General features: G+C 42.5%; 2 protein-coding genes across 10 annotated transcripts in view; one reads left to right on the top strand and one right to left on the bottom strand.

Moving 5' to 3' along the window:
- The window catches only part of TBX4 (T-box transcription factor 4), a 109,929-nt gene that overhangs the window by 71,557 nt on the left and 13,585 nt on the right, over positions 1–24,787 (top strand). For all 9 annotated transcript variants that reach the window (XM_079955649.1, XM_079955648.1, XM_079955651.1 and 6 more), the window contains 3 exons: positions 92–211; positions 3,303–3,450; positions 19,125–19,277. In XM_079955649.1, the coding sequence (XP_079811775.1) occupies positions 92–211; positions 3,303–3,450; positions 19,125–19,277 (421 nt within the window). The remainder of the gene's footprint in view (positions 1–91; positions 212–3,302; positions 3,451–19,124; positions 19,278–24,787) is intronic.
- Positions 4,203–24,787, bottom strand: part of BRIP1 (BRCA1 interacting DNA helicase 1) — a 229,597-nt gene continuing 209,012 nt past the window's right edge. The window contains exon 25 of the mRNA XM_079955409.1: positions 4,203–6,528. The gene's annotated coding sequence lies outside the window, so the exon portion shown is untranslated. The remainder of the gene's footprint in view (positions 6,529–24,787) is intronic.

Raw genomic sequence — 24,787 nt, 5'->3', positions numbered from 1 at the left:
GGCTTATAGGGCATGCTTGTTTGCTTCTCAATTTGGCCTCTGCCTTCTGACCTAATGTCTATTTTTGTTTGTTTTGTGTCCTTTCTGTAAGGAGGATGTTTCCAAGTTACAAAGTGAAAGTCACTGGGATGAACCCCAAGACCAAGTACATCTTGTTGATTGATATTGTACCTGCAGACGATCACCGGTACAAATTCTGCGACAACAAATGGTATGTCTTGAAATGACACAATTAAAATCACCCTAGCAGATCTAGAGTTGCGGCCTCATCCTGATCGTAGTTCAGTTTTGGTGGTATAGCTTGCAACAGGAAGAGCAGGAAATGTCTTTGGCAAAGCAATCTTTACTTACCTCTTCATCCCTAAGCACCTCCACACTCTCATTTTTGGGAACTTGTAACCTGCACAGCCTCTACTTGGCTTTGCAGATGGGGGCAGGTTTGAGGCAGACTTCCCCTATATATGGAGCAAGTATTGGAAACATCAAAACACTGCTCCTTATACTTTGAATTAGAGCATTGTGGCTGTATTCTGGACACCATTAATGCATTATGTGTTGTTCTGTGCCAAACTTTACACACCCACTGAAAACTCGCTATTCTGCTATGCCTATGCAAGCAATTAAGACTATCTCTTCCCACAATTGCTAATAGATGTCTGATTTTAACTTTTTATATGGCTTTTATTGTATGGTTTTATAAATGTTTGCTGTAAACTGTTTTGATTTTTTAAAAATGAAATAGTAGTATTTATATATATTTCTAAATAAGTGGTTTTTAAGTGGAGCAAGCAAAAGTGTGTTGGTTTAAATGCTCAGGGATGCCCTGCCTGTGTAAACAAGGACTGCTTTTGGTTCAATAACAATGATTGGGAAGCTGCTTCAGATATCCCAGATACTGTGAGCAACTCGTAAACAAGGGTAGCTGCTTATTCCTGAGGCTTGCAGACTTGGTCGCAGCAAAGTGGCCTTGTGCAAAAATGTTTATAACCATCAAGTAGATGCTATTCACCGATTATTCATCGGTGTACTTAGGATTTTGCACTTTCAAAGGTTAAAAAAAGTTATGTCTACAACATACAATTTAAAGCACATTTCTTTCTCCAAATGAATCCTGGGAACTGTAGGTTTGCTAAGGGTGCTGGGAATTGCAGCTCTGTGGGGATTCTTTGGAGAAAAGCCCTGTGCTTTAAATGTGTTAGTGTGCATGTGACCCAAGCTCCCTGCCCTTGAAATCCTTACAATCTCAGTGTTGACAGTGAGGAAAAACAATAGATGGAAGAGCAAAATGACAAATGGGAGAAAGTGGGAGTGACAGTTTTTGTTTTAGCTGGGGTTACAATTTGGGATAAGGATTAAGAAGTTAAGTCAAGGATGTCATCATAAAGTTTTGAGAGAGGATATGAAGGAAGGTGAGGGGTGTGTGCATGAGATGTATATCTCCAGGCTACATCTCTTAATTGTGGGAGCTTTGAGTGTTTAACTCTTAACCCGCATTCTGCTTCCACAGTCTCCTTAGTATTGGGAAGGTGCCCACTGAACACTTCTTATGACCCAAGGGGTGTGTGTGTTTGTAGCCATTGCTTCTTACTGTGAACTGTGGGTGGCAGCTGCTAGGACAGTGAATAGTCTTTCCCAATTCTACCTAGAGACACCGTGGATTGAACCCAGGCCCTTCTGTATGCAAAGCAGGTGCTTCCTCTAAAAATAAAGATCTCATTTGTCAAGGTTCTGAATTAAGGGCTGATTTAAAATAGCAACATAGGAAACTATCTTATACTGCAGTCAGTATAAGACCTCATTGGTCAGTCTACCTCATTATTGCCTACACTGGCTGGCAGTAGCTCTCCAGGCATTTTGGGTAGGAGGTACTTCCTCAACCGTACCTCAAAATGCCAGGGATGTGCTCTACCACTGAGCTACAGCTAGTGGCAGACAGTGAATGCTCATCTTGTTGGTTTAGTGAGAAAACTAGGGCGGTGAAAGGGAGGGAAAGTCTTCTGTGGCAACCTGGGTTTTCAACTAAACTGGAACTCTTGCTCCCCAAATGAATTGTGGGAGTACAGTCTATTTCACTGGACCAGATCAACAGTACTAAGGAAGCCTAAGAGATGGCAGATGGAAAGGCGAACGTGCTCAGGGCTTCATCTGAGGTCCAGCTCTGGAATATAATTTCCAGTGCCAAAGCAGAGCTCCGGAAGTCGTGAAGTAAAAATGGAAAAACACAGTGATGGTCTCCATCAAATCTCACAATTCCACCTCCCACCTCGTACGCAAAGCTTGTCAAGCTTTCAAAAAGCACTGGGGGGGTATTCACAGTGGCGTAGCGTGGGGGGTGCAGGGGGGCCATCCGCACCGGGCGCAACATTTGGGGGGGGGGGACGCGCTCGCACTCGCAGCTCTCTGCCCCTACCTGACTCACTCTCTCTCACTGCAGTGCTGGCTGTCCGAATCTGATCTGAGCTGCCGGGTCGCCGCCCACTGTGGAGGGGGAGGGTGCCAGGCGTGCGTTGCGTTGCGGTGCAGAGCGGAGCGGAGAGAGAGCGAGGGAGGGACTATGTGGGGGAGGGACAGTGCAGCGGCCGCCCAGCGCAGCGCTGAGCGCGGGAGAGAACCACACCCGACCAGCCCAGGCAGCAACAAGAAGAAGCTGGCAGTGGCGGCAGGTTAGGGGTTAGGGGCGCAAATTACTTGCCTTGCCCCGGGTGCTGACAACCCACGCTACGCTGCTGGGTATTCAACGAAGTTTCACTCAGGGTAGACTCATTTAAATTAATGAACACATCTACGGTAAATTGGGTCCATTAATTTCAATATGTCTGAGAAAAACTTTGTTGAATACCACTGTGTATGTGGTGTGTCTGCAAACCATCCTTGGACTTATCTGAAGGATGGTAAATTTAAAGTAAATAAATCCGATTCAGAATATCAGTTGGGTATGAAAGTAAAGAGCAGAGACCTTTTCAAACTACCCCCAAGGCTGTTTAAAAATCTTTAGGTTAAATTTGTTGATGTTGCTCTCTCTAAAAATAAAGCATACAATAAAAATACAAGGCTCGCATTTCATGGCTGGTGTTTGGTAGTTGAAAAACAAAGTGGTTTTTTGGTCTTTTATCTGCTGTATTTACTTCACAATCCATCAGATTTCTGCTCTGTTCTTCTTTATTCATTTAGAAACCTTTTATGGTTATGATTTTGTAGCTGTCCTTGAATGGCTGGAGACGTTGGGCAAAACATATCGTACTGAATTAAATATACAAATGAGCACCATAAAACTAACCTTTCTGCGTTTGCTCCCCTCACAGGATGGTGGCAGGTAAGGCTGAGCCTGCGATGCCTGGGCGATTGTATGTCCACCCAGATTCACCTGCCACAGGAGCCCACTGGATGCGCCAGCTGGTGTCATTTCAGAAGCTAAAGCTCACCAACAACCACCTGGATCCCTTTGGACATGTAAGAGAAATGACTATATATTATTACCGATGATGTTTAGGCTGTCAAAAGATTTCATCTGGGAAGTTGCGTAAAACTTGTTGTAGCAAAAACAACAAAGGGTGTTTTGGAACCTTGAAGATTAACAAATTCATTTTTGCATAAATTTTGTATGGAGTGGAGTCCAGTTCTTATGCCATAATAAACTGGTTAGTTTTCAAGGTGCCTCAAGAGCCTTTGATGTTTTAGGACTACAACTCCTATCAACCCCAGCCAGCTGCAGGTCCCACTCATGCCAATGGTTCTTGTGCAGAATCTCTAACTCCAGGTTGAGCTTCCAGCATAACTCTACACACTCTTGTCACTGGCACCCAGAATCTGCGTAGCCTTATAGTTTTGATGGGACGCAGGTGGCGCTGTGGGTTAAAGCCTCAGCGCCTAGGACTTGCCGATCGAAAGGTCGGCGGTTCGAATCCCTGCGGCGGGGTGCGCTCCCGCTGCTCGGTCCCAGCGCCTGCCAACCTAGCAGTTCGAAAGCACCTCCAGGTGCAAGTAGATAAATAGGGACCGCTTACCAGCGGGAAGGTAAACGGCGTTTCCGTGTGCGGCTCTGGCTCGCCAGAGCAGCGATGTCACGCTGGCCACGTGACCTGGAAGTGTCTCCGGACAGCGCTGGCCCCTGGCCTCTTAAGTGAGATGAGCGCACAACCCCAGAGTCTGTCAAGACTGGCCCGTACGGGCAGGGGTACCTTTACCTTTACCTTTATAGTTTTGATATTTGTGCCAGACATTTTTTTGTGAATGTTGTCTTTGATTTCCGGCAGCAGAGGATTCAAGCGTGGCCACATGTGAGCATCAGATACTCTTTCTTAAGTATCTCAACATTTTTCATTGGTTGCTGACACTGTGTTGTCTATTTATCCATTCATATTTGCATATTTCTCTTGGGCTTTGACTCATTCTGCAGTTTCCTGTTTTCAGCCAACTGAAACCTTTGATGTATAACACTTTGTAGTGTGCTCAGAACTGATGGTATAAGTCAATCAACCCCCTTCCCCGGGTATTCAGAATATTTATACACAATATACAGGGTATTTTTTATTTGGAAAATCTTCATTGCAGAGACTGGAAAAGGATGTGACCGGTGGTTTTTATAAGTGCAGAACCTTCTCCAAGGCACAGCAGTGGGCCAATACATTGCTTACTTATTGGTATATCATTGCAAAGGGTACATCTAACTAGTGTTAAAGTGCATATGGGAGCATATGAGTATAAAGGGGTCTATGCAATTCTTAGCAGCAGGATATTAACTGAATTACTTTCCCTATATTTACATTTTTAAGAGTTATTTTATTTCTTCCTCTTTACCTACCATTACCTGGGCTGCTAATATACCACTATTTATGTTGGTTCAATGTGAATGTTCATTTTGGCCACAACCAAACAGGACATTTTTTGTTGGCATTGGAACCTGGATGGCTTGAGCTTCCTGGTATTTTGTTGTTGCATGGGATATAAAGTTTTCGACACAGGCATTCCCATTTTCCACTTTCTGCATTCAAGCACAGCTGATTCAGAGTTGCATTTTGCAAACTGCTCTGACTTTTGCCTTACTGACAAAAAGGTATATGATGGAGTGATCTTGCCTGTAGCTTTCCCCTTGAATATTCACAAGTCAAACATGGTTTTTAAAGCTCTGAGTGGCTCAGAGTCCAAGTTGCTGCAGAGCTGCCTCCTCCAATGCCAAATTGGCTATGGAATACCCTCCCCCTGGAGTGATGTCTGTCCTCCTTCTTTGTTTCTGTCTATCCAACTCTATACGGTTTGATACTGTGTTGTCTGATACCTAACAGCAGTGGGTAATTATGTGTCTTTGTGGATATACAGTGGTACCTCGGGTTACATACGCTTCAGGTTACATACGCTTCAGGTTACAGATTCCGCTAACCCAAAAATATTACCTCTGGTTAAGAACTTTGCTTCAGGATGAGAACAGAAATTGTGGTCTGGCGGCGCGGCAGCAGCGGGAGGCCCCATTAGCTAAAGTGGTGCTTCAGGTTAAGAACAGACCTCCAGAACGAATTAAGTTCTTAACCCGAGGTACCACTGTATTTTATTGTTTTATCTTTGCTGTGCATCACCCTGAGCACCATGTGGAGGAAGGGCAATTCATAAATGTAATAAATAATAAAATCAAATTTGCATGCATGAACAGCTTCCAACATAGGCTGCCATTCCTCCTTAGACGTAACTGCATTTAAAGCTGTGCTCTGTACACAATACATACATGAATAAGCCATATTATACTGGTCTGGCAAACCTTTGTTAAAATGCATTATAGCCAGGGACAGGTTTTGGAAGATACTTGGGTGAGACACTCTCCATGGTGATGCTTGCTTAATTTGTCCCATGCCTAGAACAGAATCAATTCAGCAAATATGGTTGGTATTCATTGCTGTTGTTGCTTTCAGCCTGCAAATGATACATGATTACACCTGCCCAGCCCCATTTACATTGTATTTCTTTTTCATTGAAATGAATGGGCTGGAATAATATAATAACAACATAACTTTTGTCATTAATCACATAACTGATGAAAGTTATGTAATTTCAAAACTGAAACGAATAAAGTAGTTTTTGGCAGAAAACAAACTGCAGCAGGTATCGGAAGAAGTGTGCATGCACACGAAAGCTTATACCCAGAACAAACTTAGTTGGTCTCTAAGATGCTACTGGACAATGTGTTCTGCTGCAGTTGAAATAAATAAAAAAATCAATTATTATCACTGGCAATATTCCATCCATTTGCCATTTGGGCAGACTGAGGTGCTTCTTTTCTGATGGTGGAGCTTCTCTCTGTTGCTGGGTGGAGGGACACTTCTGTCCCCTCCCTCCATCTGCCCCAGCAGGGCAGATTGGGAGTTTGGAATGCTCCGTTAATGAATAATCTGTGGATGACTTCATTATGCCTCCTTTTGCTGAGAAGAGTGTGGTCTTTTCCATCTGATGTGAACCTTGTAGGCTTCATTCATCCTGACCTGGGTCTTTTTCTTGGAATAACCGAGATTCTCAAGAAGCTAAAACAATTTTTGCATGTGCCTTAAAAAAGGAAAAGAAAAAGCACTACAGTAGGAGAAGCCAACACTCTTCAGTGGCAGATAGTTGAAGAGGCATTTATCAGCCTCTAAATGTTAGACATCCTCTTAAGCCACATCTACTTAAAAGCGAAATCCCTCCTCTTGGGGTAAGACATTAATTTATGTATTTCAAAATCTTTACATGCGCGGAGATAATCAGCCTGACAAAAAAACCTGATTTATGTGTGCGTCCTGAGGGTGGCTAGGGATATAACAAGCTTAACTATTTTGACAGATATTTGGGCTTTGGATGATTCCCTTCTTTTCTTTCTTTGGAAGGGGAAAAAGGGGAAGCCTTTTTGAAACATACACAAGTCAAAAATGCTGACACAACCGAAATGTATTCATTAATAATGCCAGATTTATTTAAGCTGCTGTGGATCCAACTACTGCTGGAATATTATACTCCATCCTTCACAATGCCATTGGAAGGGAAATTCAATTAATACTATTGCACATACATTGCCCGTCAAGAAAGATTCATCTATGAATATGTCTTCAAAACGTGCAAAATAAGTTTGTACATGCAGTAGGCTGGGGAGGGCATTAATGATGTCATCTATCAGAAGTGTGATATGTTTTCATAGGGGTACTCATTCATGAAAGGAATTCCAATGTCAGGAAGCTGTAGATGTATATATAGGATATGGTTAGAACAGAGAGGTTGGGAGATGCCTTGGCCAATCAAAAGACAGGACTTGCCAACCAGCTGGAGAGACCAGCTGCAGTTCGTAAAGCACTTCCGGAACAATGAATTTCTAGATCACTCAAGCAAGTGGGCCAGATAATAACCTACAGGGGAATGGGCACAAAGTTGTTGAGGGTTGGCAGAAGGTAAATTCCCATCAGCTGGTAAATTCCCATCAGCTGGTAAATTGTCGCATCATTTGCAGTAGATTGGGAAGGGTTTCTAGATGGTGGGCTTTGGAGTTCTAGTAAAAATCTTAAGTAGACCCCAACACCTGCCCAATGCCCTGTTAGCAGTTCTGACCCCCCGCCCCCCACATGCATTGTTGACTTGGAAATTGCAGGTCTTGGCAGATCACGTATTGATTTTTCCACTTGTAACAACTCTAGATGGTTTATGATTTTTACTTGTATCTTTATTGCTGCTTTTATTTTTTATGTTGTATTTTATTGTACTGTGTTACAATTTGAAATCTATGAAATTCAAATTGTCACACAATAAAAAACTATATATAAAAATAGTTGTTATATATTCTATTACAATCAGATTTCCATAGAATTCAAATTCCATTGCAATAAAACACAAGAAACAAAAGAAGCAACAAAAATACAAAAAAGTTTCAATCTGAATGTTTAGTATGATGGGTGTGCCATCTCCTGTCTTCAGCTACAAATTCACACACACACTGCAGATCATGTGAATGTAGCTCGTGGACTGCTGTTGGTTTGCAGACCACAGTTTAGGAACTCCTTCCCCCTATGTCCAACTGCAGGACGTCTAATGCACTGTCTCTGGCTGTGTCCATTCCACAGAGAAAGGAGGAACCCCCAATATCAACTGCTGTTATGCTTTGGAGTGACTCATTGCCTCCTTGCAGAATCAAGGTCTCTGGGGAATGAGGCAATGCTAGAGTCTAAGCCAAGGTGCTTAATTAGAGGGAATGCAAAGTATCCCTATTGGAGAAACCAAGCCAATGTCAATTCCAGGAATGAAATTGGAGCAGTTTAGGCAAAAAGGAGGAGGCAGCAGCAATAGTGGAGCTGAAGGAACATAGAGAGCTGCCTTAGTCCAACCAATTTGTTCATCTAGTTCAGTACTGTCTACATTGATTGGTAATCAGTTCTCCAGGGTTTCAGACGGGGGCATTCCCAGGCTTATCTGAAGATACCAGGGATTGAATCAAGGGCCTTCAGCATGCAAATTACAGTATGCATGCTATGCTTGAGCTACAGCTCTTACCAAAATGTGGCAGAGCCAGGAAGCAAGGCAAGAAGAAGAGTGGGCTTGGAGTCGTGTCACACAGAAAGTGTGTCACTGCATGGTCAAATCTATCCACAGGAAGAGGAAATCTTTAAAAGCAGCAGCATGCAAGGGAAGGAACTGATCCTGGGTAGAGGAAAGCATGCAGGAGGCTGGTGATGTATGCCAGATTATTCTTTTCTCTAGTTAAGTCCCACAGCTAGCTACTGGGAAATACACTGTTTTTAGGAAAATGACAAAGAACTTTGTGGCAACTCAGATTTATTATGGCATAAGCATTTGTGGACCAGACCCTTCATCACAGTGACAATTCCTTTAAAGCAAAATAGTTACAGTGACTGATTAACAAGCCAGCAAGAACATTTTGCTCTCTGGAAAGGAAGATTCTTGATCCAAGGTATGATGGTGCTTCTCCCCACCCCTTGGGCATTTGGTCAAAATTGGAACAGTTGGCTTCTGGGGCCCATATTTATCTGTCTACAAAGAGGCAGTTCTTCTCCCAGTTGATGTACTTGATAAATATAAAACAAAATGTACAGCTCGTATTTCCTTCCACTGCCCAAAATGAGGAAATGGAGTAATTCAGTTGACTCATTAGACCAAATGCTTGAAAAGAAAGTAAAAGACAGAGAGCATGTTCAAGAGGGATTATACTTCAGTTATATGATTCCTTGGGAGAAGCTATTAAAATTGTGGGGCTGGCACACCACTGTCTGTTGTTTTGTATTAAATGGGTGATTGTCATGGCAACTTTTGCAGTGTGTGACACCTGATCTCCTTTGGAGAACCAAGGAACTCTCTTAAAACAGCTCCCGATTTATTTATTTATTTGCTCACGGGTCAACATATTATGCATTGATTTCAGGGAAAGTTTGCATTACACAGAGCAAAGTGGCCTGATCAAACGTTATGAATACTTAATGTTAACTTAAGAAGCCACATCTCTTTCAAATTCAAAAACATTTATCATTCTTAAGAAATCCAAAGCATTACTATATGGGCTTCTATCCTGCCTTTCCAATGCCTTATCAAGTCTGTACGGTGCTATAAATGTAAGCAAGACTCTGTGTTCCCAAAGGTACATATCTAGTGCTAGGGAGCTGAACTGGTATATAACTCTGAAAAATATATATAGATCGATATTGGCTAAATATATGTTTGGAGAGGGGATATGTTGCGGGGAGGGAGGGGGTGAAGGTGTTTTTTAAGTGGCAGTACATTTTGAAGTTAACGGTTAACTTTAAACTGCTTTAGTTCATAGAAGGAACTCAAGTAACAAAAATTGTGCCTTAAGAAAGAGAAAATGGACAAATGTTTAGGGGGTGAAAGAGCCAAGGGCTAATTCTCATGTATTGGAATAACTCCTAATTCAATGTTTTCTGATCATGTAAAACTGCTATTGAGGGAATGCCCATTTTAGGGTTCAGGTGCTTAAACAAACAAATCTCTACCTCCCTGCAGATGGAAAGCTATATATCAGGGTTTTAACCAAACTTTCATGACATGCTAACTTTCCAGGTGCAAATGTTAATCTGGGGGAACTCTGGAACAATTTGCTCTCTAAAATACTATAGTCTGTGAAGGACTGCACCGGGACCCTAGGGTGATGGGTGGGAAAGAAAGAAAGAATAAAAATGCTATTTGGCGGTACATCCCAAGTAATGCAAGGCCCTTTGATGGGCTTTACTTAGCACTAGCATCACCAGTGGAATTTGAATTGAGTTCATTTCATTGATAGTACATATGATTCAAGCTTTGTTTTCTTACAAAAGAAGAGTTCCAAGAGTCACTTTTGTCCACTAAGGGCCTTATTGCGTGGCGAGTTCCCATTCCCTCAGCGGAAATAATGACACATGACACAATTATTAAGGTTAATGGGCTAAATAAGGCCATAACTTTATTGGTTACAGGTGATGAGCAGTATTGGCTTAGGCATTGGTCCTAACCAACTATATCTGACTTCAGCCAGTCTGCTTGAATTCCGGGAAGGGTTAACCACCAGTAGGGGGAGTCCTGCTGATGTACATCAACTAGGAACTCCCCTGGGGTCACCGATTGCGGGTGTGCATTAGGCCTTCACCTCCCCAGGCTTCGGACAGGGCCACACCTCCCGGAATCCTTTATTGGACTACCCTTCAATATGTGGGGCAGGTGATGGCGCTTCCTCCCCTCTTCCATCTACAAAACAATACCAATGCCTAACCGCTAATACCAAGAAAGTTGTGACGATTTGCTACGAGGTAGGCGAAAACCAAGTGGCTGGTGCCAATTTGCCTAGTGGAAAAATTCCTACCAGGCCCCTCAATGGCGACCAACCAAGGTCCATAGCAAGGTCAAGGAATGAAAACCTTATAGGGCGGGAGGGTGGAAAAAACTGGAACAGCTGGTAAGTGGCAAAGAGGGAGATCCCCGGCTGCCTCCTGCCTTAAATAGGGCAGGCCACGCCCCCTGAGCCAGCCGATTGGATGGCCAGGGGATGACATGGCCGGGAATCCCCCCAATTGCGCAGGGTGGGGCCGTGAAGCCACAACCCCACCTCCTCTGTAGGGCGGAAGTGGCTTAATCGGAACAGGAACTTAGTCCAGGGGCCAGCAACCTGGCACCCACCGGCCTACACAGCCCCCTCCCTTGTCTCTCCCCATGACTGAAATTACACTTGAAATAAGTGACTAGGGTGGTAGTGTGTGCTTGGTTGTGGTTTGTGTGTAGCAGCACCCACAGTTGCTTTTCCAGTTTGCAAATGTGCTCGAAATACGTTGTGTTGTTGATATTCTTACTACTACAGTACTACTACTACTACTGCTACTAATTTTATTATTTATAGGTAGCCCACCTGGCTGGATTTCCCCAGCCACTCTGGGCAGCTTACAGCATATTTTAGAAGCATTTGTTGGGAAGTAGCTTATAAATCCTTAAATAAAGCTCATCCACATTTCCGTTTGCCCCATGATTTCTAGGCAAGAGTCTAGAGGTTTTTCTTTCGTACTGCCACTTCCCCGTGGAACACCCACAGTTCACTGCTGAATCACAATGAACATCAGCACACAGAAAACCCAGTTGACATTCATTCCAATTCAGTAGTAAACAGCAGGTTTCCCCAGAGAAAGTGTCGAGACAAAGGAAAATCTTATTGGACTAGAAATCACGGGACAAATGGAAATATGGATGAGCCCAGAATCTTTTTTTTTTTTTTTTTTTTTTTTGTTGTGATTGTGATTATATTTTGATTTCTTTTTTTTTTTTTTTTTTTTATAATGATTTTTATTAATTTTCCACACATAAAGTAAAGAACAATGTAACACAGTATAACTTCATAATCATCGGTTCATAACCTTTTTTTCTTTGACTTCCCCATACCTCCCTATCCCTGCATCCTTGTTTAAAATTCTTTAGCAACCCTTAAGTCCATTGTCTTAGTTCTTTTTCATAAATATTTCTTAAATTTTTTTGTTTACTGCTGCAATTCTTTACTTCTTACCCCCTGACATCTTAACATTCCTCAATTTTACAGTTATTTTTAAGATATATCTTGAAATTCTTCCAGTCCTCTTCCACTGTCTCTTTCCCCTGGTCCCGGATTCTGCCCGTCATCTCAGCCAGTCCCATAAAGTCAATCACCTTTGTTTGCCATTCTTCCAGAGTATGGATGAGCCCAGAATCACTGTGGAATCTGTATGAAAAATCTGAACATTCATTGTGCACAGGCTTCTGAGTGCCTGTCATGACGCAAACTTATACCCAACCTGACAGTTTCTAATAACCAAATGGTGTGCACTTTACTTGCTGAAACAATGCTTCTGTTCATATGGGTATTATTTACACCAAACAACGAGCTCCTCTCATGATGTGTGGAAGTATTCCCTTTTTCAGAGCTAAACCTTTAATTTTCAAATCGGAGCATAGCTAATTGGGGGTTTGAATTCTAAATGCAAGGCTGGAACTCTCTGGCCAGAGGACCCCACCAGCTTAAAAGGGAAGGTAATGCAAAATTGTACAACCAGGCTGGGAAATGGGTCATGGGGGTAGGGATGGGAAAATCTGTCAGTTTTGGTTCCTGTTTCTAATTTTTCCAGTAACTTCATTTTCCTAGATGGCCAGATCAGTTTGCATTTTTCTAAAAAGTCCTAATGAAAACTCATCAAAATTTTGGTGTGTAATTCTCCTAGGAAACACATTTTTGTCTGATATTTTCACCAATATATGCATTTATACACACTTTGCCACAGCATGTGCATTTTTGTACACATTACTTGGCTGGAGAACGGCACTGCAAAGTTTTGAAAAATGATTTTTGAAAGAAGGCTGTGTTTCAGTTTCTTGCTTTAGAAAGTCTGGGTTTAGCTGGTTTGTCTTTTAAATGTGAACAGAACTAGACTTCTCTCTCATCCCTAAATGCGAGCGTTTGCATATTTGCAGGTTCATACTGCATCTACCTATCACTATCACTAAGTGCCTGCAGAAATCTTGGCTGCATTACACCTGAGCTAAATAGGAGATGTTTTCTGTGCTCAACACCAGGATGTTTGTTGTGGTATCAAAGTCACTGTTTGAAGATAGATTTTCAGATGTCCTCCAGTGACATCATTGCTACTATATTGGCTAGTCCCCCACTGCCAAAGCAACTTTGTGGTTGCTGTTTTAACTGCAGTTCAAAATTCAAACTCACAACTAAATGCATATCCCACCTGAGTATGAAAATGCTGCAGGTGACTAATGGTCAGTGGGAGGGGAGGCTGCTTGAGCTCCAGGTGTGCTCATAATACTTGGACTGAAATCTAATCAGCGTATCTTTGGCAGGTTCATGCCCTAAATTTTGATGGGCAGGGGGCAGTATTAGGAGAGGTGCTTGTAGCAAACAGTATTTATTAGAATGAATGTGAAAAGTGACCCGTGCAAAACTATTCAAAAAGTTTATTTCAATGCCATGTTTGTTTCTCTGTTCATGTTTTTTCCTGTGGCATTGTTGTTGTTGTTTAGTCGTTTAGTCATGTCCGACTCTTCATGACCCCATGGACCAGAGAACGCCAGGCACTTCTGTCTTCCACTGACTCCCGCAGTTTGGTCAAACTCATGCTGGTAGCTTCGAGAACACCATCCAACCATCTCGTCCTCTATCGTCCCCTTCTCCTTGTGCCCTCCATCTCTCCCAACATCAGGGTCTTTTCCAGAGAGTCTTCTCTTCTCATGAGGTGGCCAAAGTATTGGAGCCTCAGCTTCACGATCTGTCCTTCCAGTGAGCACTCAGGGCTGATTTCCTTAAGAATGGATAGGTTTGATCTTCTTGCAGTCCGTGGGACTCTCAAGAGTCTCCTCCAGCACCATAATTCAAAAGCATCAATTCTTCGGCGATCAGCTTTCTTTATGGTCCAGCTTTCACTTCCATACATCACTACTGGGAAAACCATAGCTTTTACTATACGGACCTTTGTTGGCAAGGTGATGTCTCTACTTTTTAAGATGCTGTCTAGGTTTGTCATTGCTTTTCTCCCAAGAAGCAGGCGTCTTTTAATTTTGTGGCTGCTGTCACCATCTGCAGTGATCATGGAGCCTAAGAAAGTAAAATCTCTCACTACCTCCATTTCTTCCCCTTCTATTTGCCAGGAGGTGATGGGACCGGTGGCCATGATCTTTGTTTTTTTGATGTTGAGCTTCAGACCATATTTTGCGCTCTGCTCTTTCACCCTCAATAAAAGGTTCTTTAATTCCTTGTTGATATTTCTTCCAGCAATCTTAATTCCGGCTAGGGATTCATCCAGCCCAGCCTTTCGCATGATGAATTCTGCATATAAGTTAAATAAGCAGGGAGACAATATACAGCCTTGTAGTACTCCTTTCCCAATTTTGAACCAATCAGTTGTTCCATATCCAGTTCTAACTGTAGCTTCTTGTCCTACATAGAGATTTCTCAGGAGACAGATGAGGTGATCAGGCACTCCCATTTCTTTAAGAACTTGCCATAGTTTGCTGTGGTCGACACAGTCAAAGGCTTTTGCATAATCAATGAAGCAGAAGTAAATGTCTTTCTGGAACTCTCTAGCTTTCTCCATAATCCAGCGCATGTTTGCAATTTGGTCTCTGGTTCCTCTGCCTCTTCTAAATCCAGCTTGCACTTCTGGGAGTTCTTGGTCCACATACTGCTTGAGCCTTCCTTGTAGAATTTTAAGCATAACCTTGCTAGCGTGTGAAATGAGTGCAATTGTGCGGTAGCTGGAGCATTCTTTGGCACTGCCCTTCTTTGGGATTGGGATGTAGGCTGATTTTCTCCAATCCTCTGGCCACTGCTGAGTTTTCCAAACTTGCTGGCATATTGAGTGTAACACCTTAACAGCATCATCTTTTAAAATTTTAAATAGTTCAGCTGGAATACCATCACTTCCACTGGCCTTGTTATTTGCAGTGCTTTCTAAGGCCCATTTGACTTCACTCTCCAGGATGTCTGGCTCAAGGTCAGCAACCACACTACCTGGGGTGTACGAGCCATCCATATCTTTCTGGTATAATTCCTCTGTGTATTCTTGCCACCTCTTCTTGATGTCTTCTGCTTCTGTTAGGTCCTTACCACTTTTGTCCTTTATTGTAATCTTTGTACGAAATGTTCCTTTCATATCTCCAATTTTCTTGAACAGATCTCTGGTTCTTCCCATTCTGTTGTTTTCCTCTATTTCTTTGCATTGCTCGTTTAAGAAGGCCTTCTTGTCTCTCCTTGCTATTTTTTGGAAATCTGCATTCAATTTCCTGTATCTTACACTATCTCCCTCGCATTTTGCTTGCCTTCTCTCCCCCGCTATTTGTAAGGCCTCGTTGGACAGCCACTTTGCTTTCTTGCATTTCTTTTTCATTGGGATGGTTTTCGTTGCTGCCTCCTGTATAATGTTGCGAGCCTCCATCCATAGTTCTTCAGGCACTCTGTCCAGCAAATCTAAATCCTTAAACCTGTTCCTCACTTCCACTGTGTATTCATAAGGGATTTGGTTTAGATTGTATCTTATCGGCCCAGTGGTTTTTCCTACTTTCTTCAGTTTAAGCTTGAATTTTGCTATAAGAAGCTGATGATCTGAGCCACAGTCAGCTCCAGGTCTTGTTTTTGCTGACTGTATAGAGCTTCTCCATCTTTGGCTGCAGGGAATATAATCAATCTGATTTCGATGCTGCCCATCTGGTGATGTCCATGTGTAGAGTCGTCTCTTGTGTTGTTGGAAAAGCGTGTTTGTGATGACCAGCTTGTTCTCTTGACAGAACTCTATTAGTCTTTGCCCTGCTTCGTTTTGATCTCCAAGGCCAAATTTGCCACATTTAGTTTTAAGAGGCTACATAGGAAGCTCCTTATACTGAGTCAGACCATTTGTCCATCTAGCTCAGTACTGTCTGCTCTGACTGGCAGTGGTTCTCCAGTATTCCAGATAGGTAGATTCTGGCCCCACCTGCAGATGCCCAGGATTGAACCTGGGGCCTTCTGAATGAAAAGCATGTGCTCTACCACTGAGCCATGGCTCTTCCCCAAGTTTGATTCACTTTATTTATTAAATGTATAAGTTTTCATGGTCAGCAGGCTGCATGCGAAGCTGCTGCCTTTTATTCGCGCCATTCTGTGCAGTCAACTCCCCTCGTGCACCAGGCACTCCATCCCTTGTCAGCCATGAAATTCCTCTAAGTGCTGTAGGGAGGGCAGAGATGCAGGACTCCAGAGGCACTCTGGGGCAGCTTAACGACTAATGGAGTGTGCGCCCTTTGCAAAGCTCCCGTCAACTGGCTCCAACCCAAAACTTTAGGTAGGTTTTATGGGTCACAGTTGTACCTTTTGGAGTCTCTGTAAAATATCCCTTTGAGCTGGAACACCATCTCAGCAATGCTGATTCTAGGCAGGCAGCCTGGGCTGCTGTTTCATATGCCCCCCTCGTTTGCTTCTAAAAAACACTTTCTTTGTGTTTAAGAAAGTAGTGCAGTCCAGCTGATGAGATTCAACTGGAGATATTGAAAGTGGATTAAAGCATTAAACCCAAATGGGAGCTGGGCGCCTCAACTCTCTTGGTATGCTTTGGAGCTCCTGGAACTACTTCTGCTCCTGGAACATCTACATGTTACGAATAACAGTGGAGCGAGTGAGGAGGGGTGCAAAATTATGGCCTGTTTTAATAGAGCTTTTGGTGAAGGGAAGGTGCTTTACTTTGATCTGTGTTTTTTGTCTTTCTTTTTAAGCGACAAGAGATTGATGGAATCTCCATATCCTAGAGGTTACCAGACCATGGACAACATAATTTTGGCTATCCCTGACTTAGGAGTTAGGAGATAAGAATAAACTGCAACATTTTGCTGCAGCAGGTCCCACTATTTGCTGTTAGTAAATAACACCATTACAACTTGAAAATCTCATTAAATATATTTTAAATTCTCATGAACAATAGAAGTATAATTAACTAACTTCCCAAATTAACTACAGTGATTACTGTTTTTGGAATTGATTTAAAAATCTCCTCAGTGTAACTTCTGGAGCTGTCCTCCAGTGGTTTGATATCACAGGGCAAGCCAAGTGAAATATATTTTAATAACAGCCTTAATAAAGCAGCCTTCCCCTCTTTCTTGGTCAAAGCTCTATAGCCAGACAGCAGCCAAACAGTTAAAAGAGAACCCCATACAAAGCTGATAAAATGCCACGCTGCTTTCTCATTCCTCCTCAGGGAGGAGAGGGGAAGGCTGATCTGGAAAATGTCATCAATAAAAACTACATTTAAATGGTATATCATGCAGCTGGCTACTGTGGGCAGAATTATATGCAGTCAGACCAAAAGGGCCTTAAAAGAACTGACCCTGCCATAATGGTGTAGCTTGACCCAAATAGAAAAGAATAGGCTTCTGTTTTTCAGCCCCAGCCCCACTTTCCATCAGCATCAAGATTGTGAACATGGCTAAACGGAAGTGGAGGGGCCTCAATCAGGTTGCTGGATGCTCTTTCTGCCTAGATACCATTAATGTGCAATGATTCTCCCCCTTTCCTCTCCCCATAACACTCTGGGGGGTGTGGGCCTCTGCAAGTGGGAGGCAGGGAGAGAAGAGGGCAGTCCCCCTCTTCCCATATGAACCATAATCTCCAGATCCCCAGCTTTCCATAAAAAAAGAGTAAATTTCTAGCATTTGCAGAACCTGAGATATGAGGCATAATTTACAGGCACTATTATTTTCAATTTTGGGGGTGAGAAACTGCCCTATTTTACTTTGTCCTCCCCCCAGGCAGAAATTCCTGTGGATGTCCATGGCTATGGGGTCCTTATGAATATATGCAACTGTACCTTGTACGTACATATGCATGTGTATATATCTATCTATCTATCTATCTGCCTGTCTATCTTTAAATATACTATATGGTGATGGGCAAATGAGTCTATTTCTTGTCTACTTCACTTTTGTATTTATTTCTTACAATATTTATATGCAGTTTGAGGCGACCTGGCAGCCCTGCAAGCTTAACTTGCCACCCTGCGTCTCAGGACCTAAGGAGGAGACTCAGCAACCCTTTTCCATCCAACTCTTTCCCATCTAACATGAGTAAAAAGTTACACTGGGCAATACTAACACTCTCCTCTAATGAAAACAGACCCATGCAGAGGATGCCTTTGGCCTTCCATCATTCAGTGAAAGTGGGAATAGAGCAGCTGGTATTGCTGTACCGTCAAGTGATGGGGGAACCTCTTGCAATGAGTGGATGAACTGCCTTAATACTGCAAAAGGGTGGGACGTCCCCCAGCCTCTCTGCTTGCTGTTGGCTAAGAAATTAGGGGAAAAGGTGAGGAATGTTTCTGTGAAGGGAAAGAAAAATGAGCAAGAGAATGAACAGGCATAGGATGAGGCAGTGCTTTATTTAAAAAAAAAATGTTTAGGGGTACTCTCATTTTGACTTAAGAAAATCACCATTTTATAGTTCAAATCAAGGGAAATAAGTACAAAAGCAAAGTTTCACAAAAATGTTTAGGGGTATGCATACCCCTGCGTACCCCCAGAAAAAAACCACTGGGGTGAGGAGTGGCAAAGGTAAAATGAATACACTGATTTGTGATTGGAACTGTTTGCATTGCTTGGCTGTTTCAACAATTGCCATAATTCCTTGGTCCATTCCTGGGCCTAATTTAAAGTGTTAGTTTTGATTTTTGAAAAAACTCTTAATGACTTGGGAGCACAGTGCTTTAAGAAAGGACCTATCTCCACATGCCCTTGTCCATACGCAAAGACTTTCAGCCAGTGCTCTTCTCTGGCTTCTGTAGTCTGAAGGGGTTTATGCTGCTTTTAGAGTTTGTTCCTCTTATTTTTATGTTTGTCTAAATTGGTTTATTGGGTTTTATCAATCAGAATTTGTTTGAAAGGCATCGTTTAAAAATATGCTATTGATGAAATAAATAAATTGGAAGCAACCAGATACGTTTGTTTGGCTTCAGGTCTCAAGAGTTACATCATATTTTTTTTACTCACACACAGGAATGCAGACTCCTTCCTACTTGAAATCAAAGCCAAAATTCACCATGTTTTAAATGCCTTTTCCTGCTCCTATAATGCACTCCAGTTGAATACACTTTGTTGTACAGTATTCCTAATGAGTTCCCTTCTTGTTTTCCTTTCCTCAGATCATTCTTAATTCTATGCACAAATACCAGCCAAGGCTGCACATTGTGAAAGCAGATGAGAACAACGCATTTGGCTCCAAGAACACAGCTTTCTGCACTCACGTGTTTCCAGAAACATCCTTTATATCCGTGACATCCTATCAGAACCACAAGGTTTGTGCCACCGTGGCCCAAAAATAACATTTTGTTTTGTGAATTTGGTGATATGTTTGGGGTGGTGGCAGCAGCAGGTGCAACTTAAACCTTTGTAAAAGAAACTCCACCAAAGTAGCATTTTTCCATTGCTTGTCCCGATGAGAACTTTACTGCTCAGACAGAGAAGTTTTAGTACTATGAGGCAAGTAACCTTCTCTCGTCACTTTCTTCACACTGTGACTGGATCATTTGTACCTAATGGTTGGTAGTTCACATTTATACTTTAATCATGTCGATTCCTTCTTACTAATCTTCCGGGGTGCCTATAATAACCTCATTGCTCAAGGGTTCCAGTCTTCTCCTCATATTGTTTGTCTTCAGGTTTTGTAGGTTCGAGAAAGCTTTGGGACATTATTAGGTGGTTAATATCCAACTCAGTTTTACTCAGTGTAGACCTACTGAAATGAAGGAACCTAATTTGGTCACATTCATTAATTTCAGTGGGTCTACTTTGAATAAAACTTAGTTGAATACCACCCAATGTTTTATTTGGGTCACACAGGTCCCCCCCCCCCCCCAGATTTGAAATGAAGAGAGCTTCGTTAAGTTCTTTATTTATGTTGTAAAAAAAAAAAGGAGCAGCATTGCTAAGTTCTTGGGTTCGTGGGATTGTGGTGCATTGGGACAGCTCCAAACCTCTGCGTTAAATGGAATATGTGCACCATTGTAGTCATTACGGATGATACCCCGCCTTGCAGGCAGGTTCTCATTAAAGGCTGATTGCCTGTAAGAGTGTGTAGGTCAGGGATGGGCATTTTGTGGCCTTCCAGATGGTGCTAGACACCATCTCCAGACTTTGGCCATGCTAGGAGTTGAGAGTCCAATAACTTCTGGAGTGTGGCAGGTTCCCAACCCCTGGGGCCCATGCTCAGAAATCAAGCTATTGCCTTTGGAAAAAATTGCATGGCCAAACTGTAATCCAAGAATGTTGGGCCAGCTGGCAGTGAGCCAAGGGCAGACAAAAGTAAGGACTGCTTCCCACAAAGAGTAATTAACTTACGGAGTAATTGGCTATGAAGTTATATGGCTTTAAAAAAAAAAAAAAAGATTAGACAAATGAACAGAGGCGGTGAAACATACAGAGCAGATGCCACAATTTGTTAAATAGAACATCTGTGTTCACAGGAACTGTGCCTATGGGAAATAGAGGCTGGGCAGGGCACATCACACGGGAAGGATTTTGGCATTATGCCAGGCATTATGCCAGGCCAAGGTGGGCCTCCATCCAGAAGACAGTCTTTTTGGTTCTTAAAGGTTGTGTCAGAAGACAGGCTCTGAATAGAAAGCACCCACCCACCCACTTGCCCTATGCTTGGTTTTACCAAAACCCAGAGGATGCCATTCAGGAAAGGAAGGAAAGTGTACTGAGTGTGTGTATGTGTGTTTAAAGCAGGTATCTTGGCAGTCACAGTGAGCCCAGTAACTAATGAATCAGAGGCCATAAACTCTCGGATGTCATTCAAAACAGCAAGCAAACCTAATAATGACTGGTAAAGCCCAGCCATAAATCTACAGTGAAAAGTAATTACGGTATATGTATTTAGGGAGACATACAAGGAATGTTACTATAAAAGCAGTTAAGAGCCTGCCTTGCGGTCAGAACATGAAGGAAAAGAAGGTTTTTTTTCTTTTTTTGAGTGGGCGTGAGATTGAGAGAACTGGAGGGGGGAAAACACAAAATGGATTTCAGCTCTTGTTCTTGTGGTAGATTTACATGCATTTTGTGAAGGTTTGGTCTGATTGGATGCATGTGATACAACTGGAGTCTGAGTCAAGATCTGTACCGACTGAGAATTGGCGTTCCAAACCACACACGGTCTGTGTATGTGTGTGTGTGTGTATGTGTGTGTGTGTGTGTGTGTGTGTGTGGAGTGTGCGTGCACTATCTATTGCTCCACAACCTGTAGAGCAGGAAGGAGAACAAACTTCAGACTTGTGGGATCAATGTCTTTTTTTGGGGGGGAGGGGGGTGTTAACATCAAGTTCCACCAATTGGAGCCAAGTGAGAGAAAAATGGCATGGGGTGCGTGACTGAACTAGAATTAAGAAAGAGGTGTTCGAGCACATGTTTAGCTTTTGATACCAAAACTGAGCTTGGCGCCACCCCCACCCCCAACCCCAGCTCTGGTTTTCCTCCAAGTATTCCTGGTTTCAACAGTCTAATTCAGGGGTCAACAAACTTTTTCAGCAGGGGGCTGGTCCACTGCCCCTCAGACCTTGTGGGGGGCCGGACTAGATTTTGAAAAAAATTATGAATGAATTCCTATGCCCCACAAATAGCCCAGAGATGCATTTTAAATAAAAGGACATTCTACTCATGTAAAACCCACGCTGATTCCCAGATCGTCCACGGGCCAGATTTAGAAGGCGATTGGGCCGGATCTGGCCCCCAGGCCTTAGTTTGCCTTTTAGAGGGGAAGCCTTTTAGTTGCTACTGTTAAACACTTGGGGGGCAGAAATGTTTGCTGATCTATTGGAAATCACCCAGGCATTTACCAGTAGATTCCCAGTCTATATTTTGCCTGCTTACAGCTGCAAAATGAATGAAGGGCTCCCAGCTTGTATCTCAGGAGAAGGTGCCCAACAAAGCCACAGGTTTGAGCAGCTGTTTAATTAAGGGCGGAAAACATAGAAAGGCACAGGGGATTGTAACAAACTAAGTTCTGTTCAGACCAGACCAGACCCACTTAAATTAATGGGCATAAAGTTAGATGTGCCTCTACTCTGAGTTAGGGATGTCGGAGAATTTTGACAGAATTGGGAGCGGAAATTGCTGGAGTTCGCTTATTCTTCAGGAACAAAAATCCATCCAGCAGCTGCTACTGCTGTTTTCAGTCTACTAATGATGCATAATTGATGTTTCCCGTCCCAATTTGCATTGCATTTGCAGTGTCAGACTTTGGGCTCTCAGATTTCAGCGGCACCCTGTGCGATGTGAAAATTCAGGGACCCCTGCCTCTCACACTCTGTTTTACAGTATAGATGTGGCTCCCAGTGCAACCACACTGGTCACACTCCCCTAAAACTGACTGGAATTTCCTTTGCATTGAAATGAATACAGTGTTACCTCAGGTTACAGTCGCTTCAGGTTACAGACTCCACTAACCCAGAAATAGTACCTCGGGTTAAGAACTTGGCTTCAGGATAAGAACAGAAATCGCGCAGGTAGCGGCGGCGGGAGGCCTCATTAGCTAAAGTGGTACCTCAGGTTAAGAACAGTTTCAGGTTAAGTACGGACCTCCGGAACGAATTAAGTTCTTAACCCGAGGTACCACTGTAGTGTAGAATAGCACAATGATAAGGTAATGGGTTACATAAAATTCTGCCACAGATGGCAGAGATGAGTAACATAGTTTTTGTTAGAAGCTGAACTGCAGTCGAATGGAAACAGTAATGCATGTAACAAACATGAATTGGAACATAAATCAGTGCCTTCTTGCATCCTTATTCTGAGTAGGACTAACTTTGGATGTAATCCAAAGCAATTTCTCCCAAAACTGCTTGTCACAGGATTCAACCAAAAATGTTGACAATCACAAACTTTACAGCACAGTGTGAATTTCATGAAATCTGTGCCAGATTGTTGGGCAGGGGGAGAAATCTCTGATCAAGGAAGGCATTCAAGAGCACTCGTCCTCCTGACACCGTCTTTGACTCGCTTAACCCATAGCAAAGTTGTCAGTTGTAAAGTGAAGCTCTCCAGAAACAGTTTTGTCTGGAGAGGCTTTATAGAGAGAGATCACCTTAAGGTCTCACTTAAAATGTCAGTATTAGGGAGAGGGTCGTATTTCTACACAAATGACCCAGGGAGATGTACTGGTTTCTTGACACCCAGCTTAAAAGCTCTTTTCCTCACAACTCCATTCACAAACAGGAACAGTTGCTGGCTTTGGTAACTTCAAGCAGCTAAACTGTTTGGGTACTGTGAGCCTCATGAGCTAACCAAACGAATCAGGGAGAGCAGTTTTACAGCACTCTGGCTTTGTAACTTCAGGAGTTTATTCCATTTCCCAAACTAAACAGTGGACTCTGTGAGGCGGGAGATGGAGAATACAGATTGTTGAAGCTGCAGCAGATTGCTGAAACTGATTCAGAACAAGGCACCAAACGCATCATAGGACTGACACTAGCAGCTATTTAGTTCAAATCTGAGGCTGTTTGGTAGCCACTTTGAACGCTGCCTCATGCTTTCCTATTTATTTCAAACACTAATGTGGCATTAAAATGTTCAAGACAGCTGACAGTGGTTAAAAATAAGAAAGACATGAGATTAAAAACTGCAAAAATGGTTTAACTTTGGAGACAATGGTGGTGAGATACTTTATAGGCAAGAATGGCATCATTCTATGCAATGTGCTGGTAGTCTTTATAAAAAATGCTGTTTTTTATTGTGATATGAATGCAAGCCAGCTTAGGAACTCTTGTAAGGGCTGAAAAGTGGGGTAAAAGTGATATACCAGTATTTGAAACAAAATAAAAAAATTCCTTCCAGTAGCACCTTAAAGACCAACTATGTTAGTTCTTGGTATGAGCTTAAGTGTGCATGCACACGAAAGCTCATACCAAGAACTAACTTAGTTGGTCTTTAAGGTGCTACTGGAAGGAATTTTTTTATTTTGTTTTGACTATGGCTGTCCAACACGGCTACCTATCTATACCAGTATTTGATTTATCTTCAGCAATATTGACCCCCCCTTAGTTGCCCCACATCTAATTCTATCTTCAACAGTACCACTCAGATGCATCAATACAAGAATGGGCAGAAATTAGACTAGAGTTGGTGCAGTTAACTAAATTTAGACTCTGGACTTAATGTTTTTTTTGGGGGGTGGCGGCAGCAGCAGCAGCTGGCAATGTATGTTACTTCACTAACTTCAAAATGTGGTAAGCCAGCAAGGGATGAGAATGAAATTTGATCCATTTAAATGTGACCCCAACTAATTAGCAGCACTTTCTGGAACTATATGTGAACCAAAACACAGCCATATTTCAAAATTTGCACTTCTCTGAATTTTGCAATGCAATTCTCTTAGCTAAGTAAAGTGTACAAAAATGGATATACTAGGATAAAGTGTGCATAAAATTAATACATTGGTGAAAATAACATACAAAATGCATTCTATTAGGGGAAATTGCTTTGGGGGAAAATGTGCATCATAATAGAAAGTCATACTAAAATACTGCTGAATTTTTATGAGTACTTACAAAAATTGCAAATTGATTTGGAAATGTTGATAACTGAACTTTATGTTGATCAAATGAGACACTGAAATTGACAGATCCACATGTCCCTAATTAGCCAGCCCTGGAGCATTTGGGTGCCCTCCTGCTCCTTCTGTTGACCAGGCTCTGGACCTTTGCCCCAAAGTCCTACTCTGATGGCAGCACTGATTCGGATGTAGCAGTAGACTCATCAGATTTTTTGTTTCTGTATTATTTAACAACCAAACCCTCCCTCTTAAATTAAG

Source organism: Podarcis cretensis, assembly GCF_951804945.1.
Source record: "Podarcis cretensis genome assembly, chromosome: 15".
NCBI classification, from domain to species: domain Eukaryota; kingdom Metazoa; phylum Chordata; class Lepidosauria; order Squamata; family Lacertidae; genus Podarcis; species Podarcis cretensis.
The sequence above is the reverse complement of the archived record's forward strand: the minus strand, read 5'-3'. Positions and strand labels throughout refer to the sequence as shown.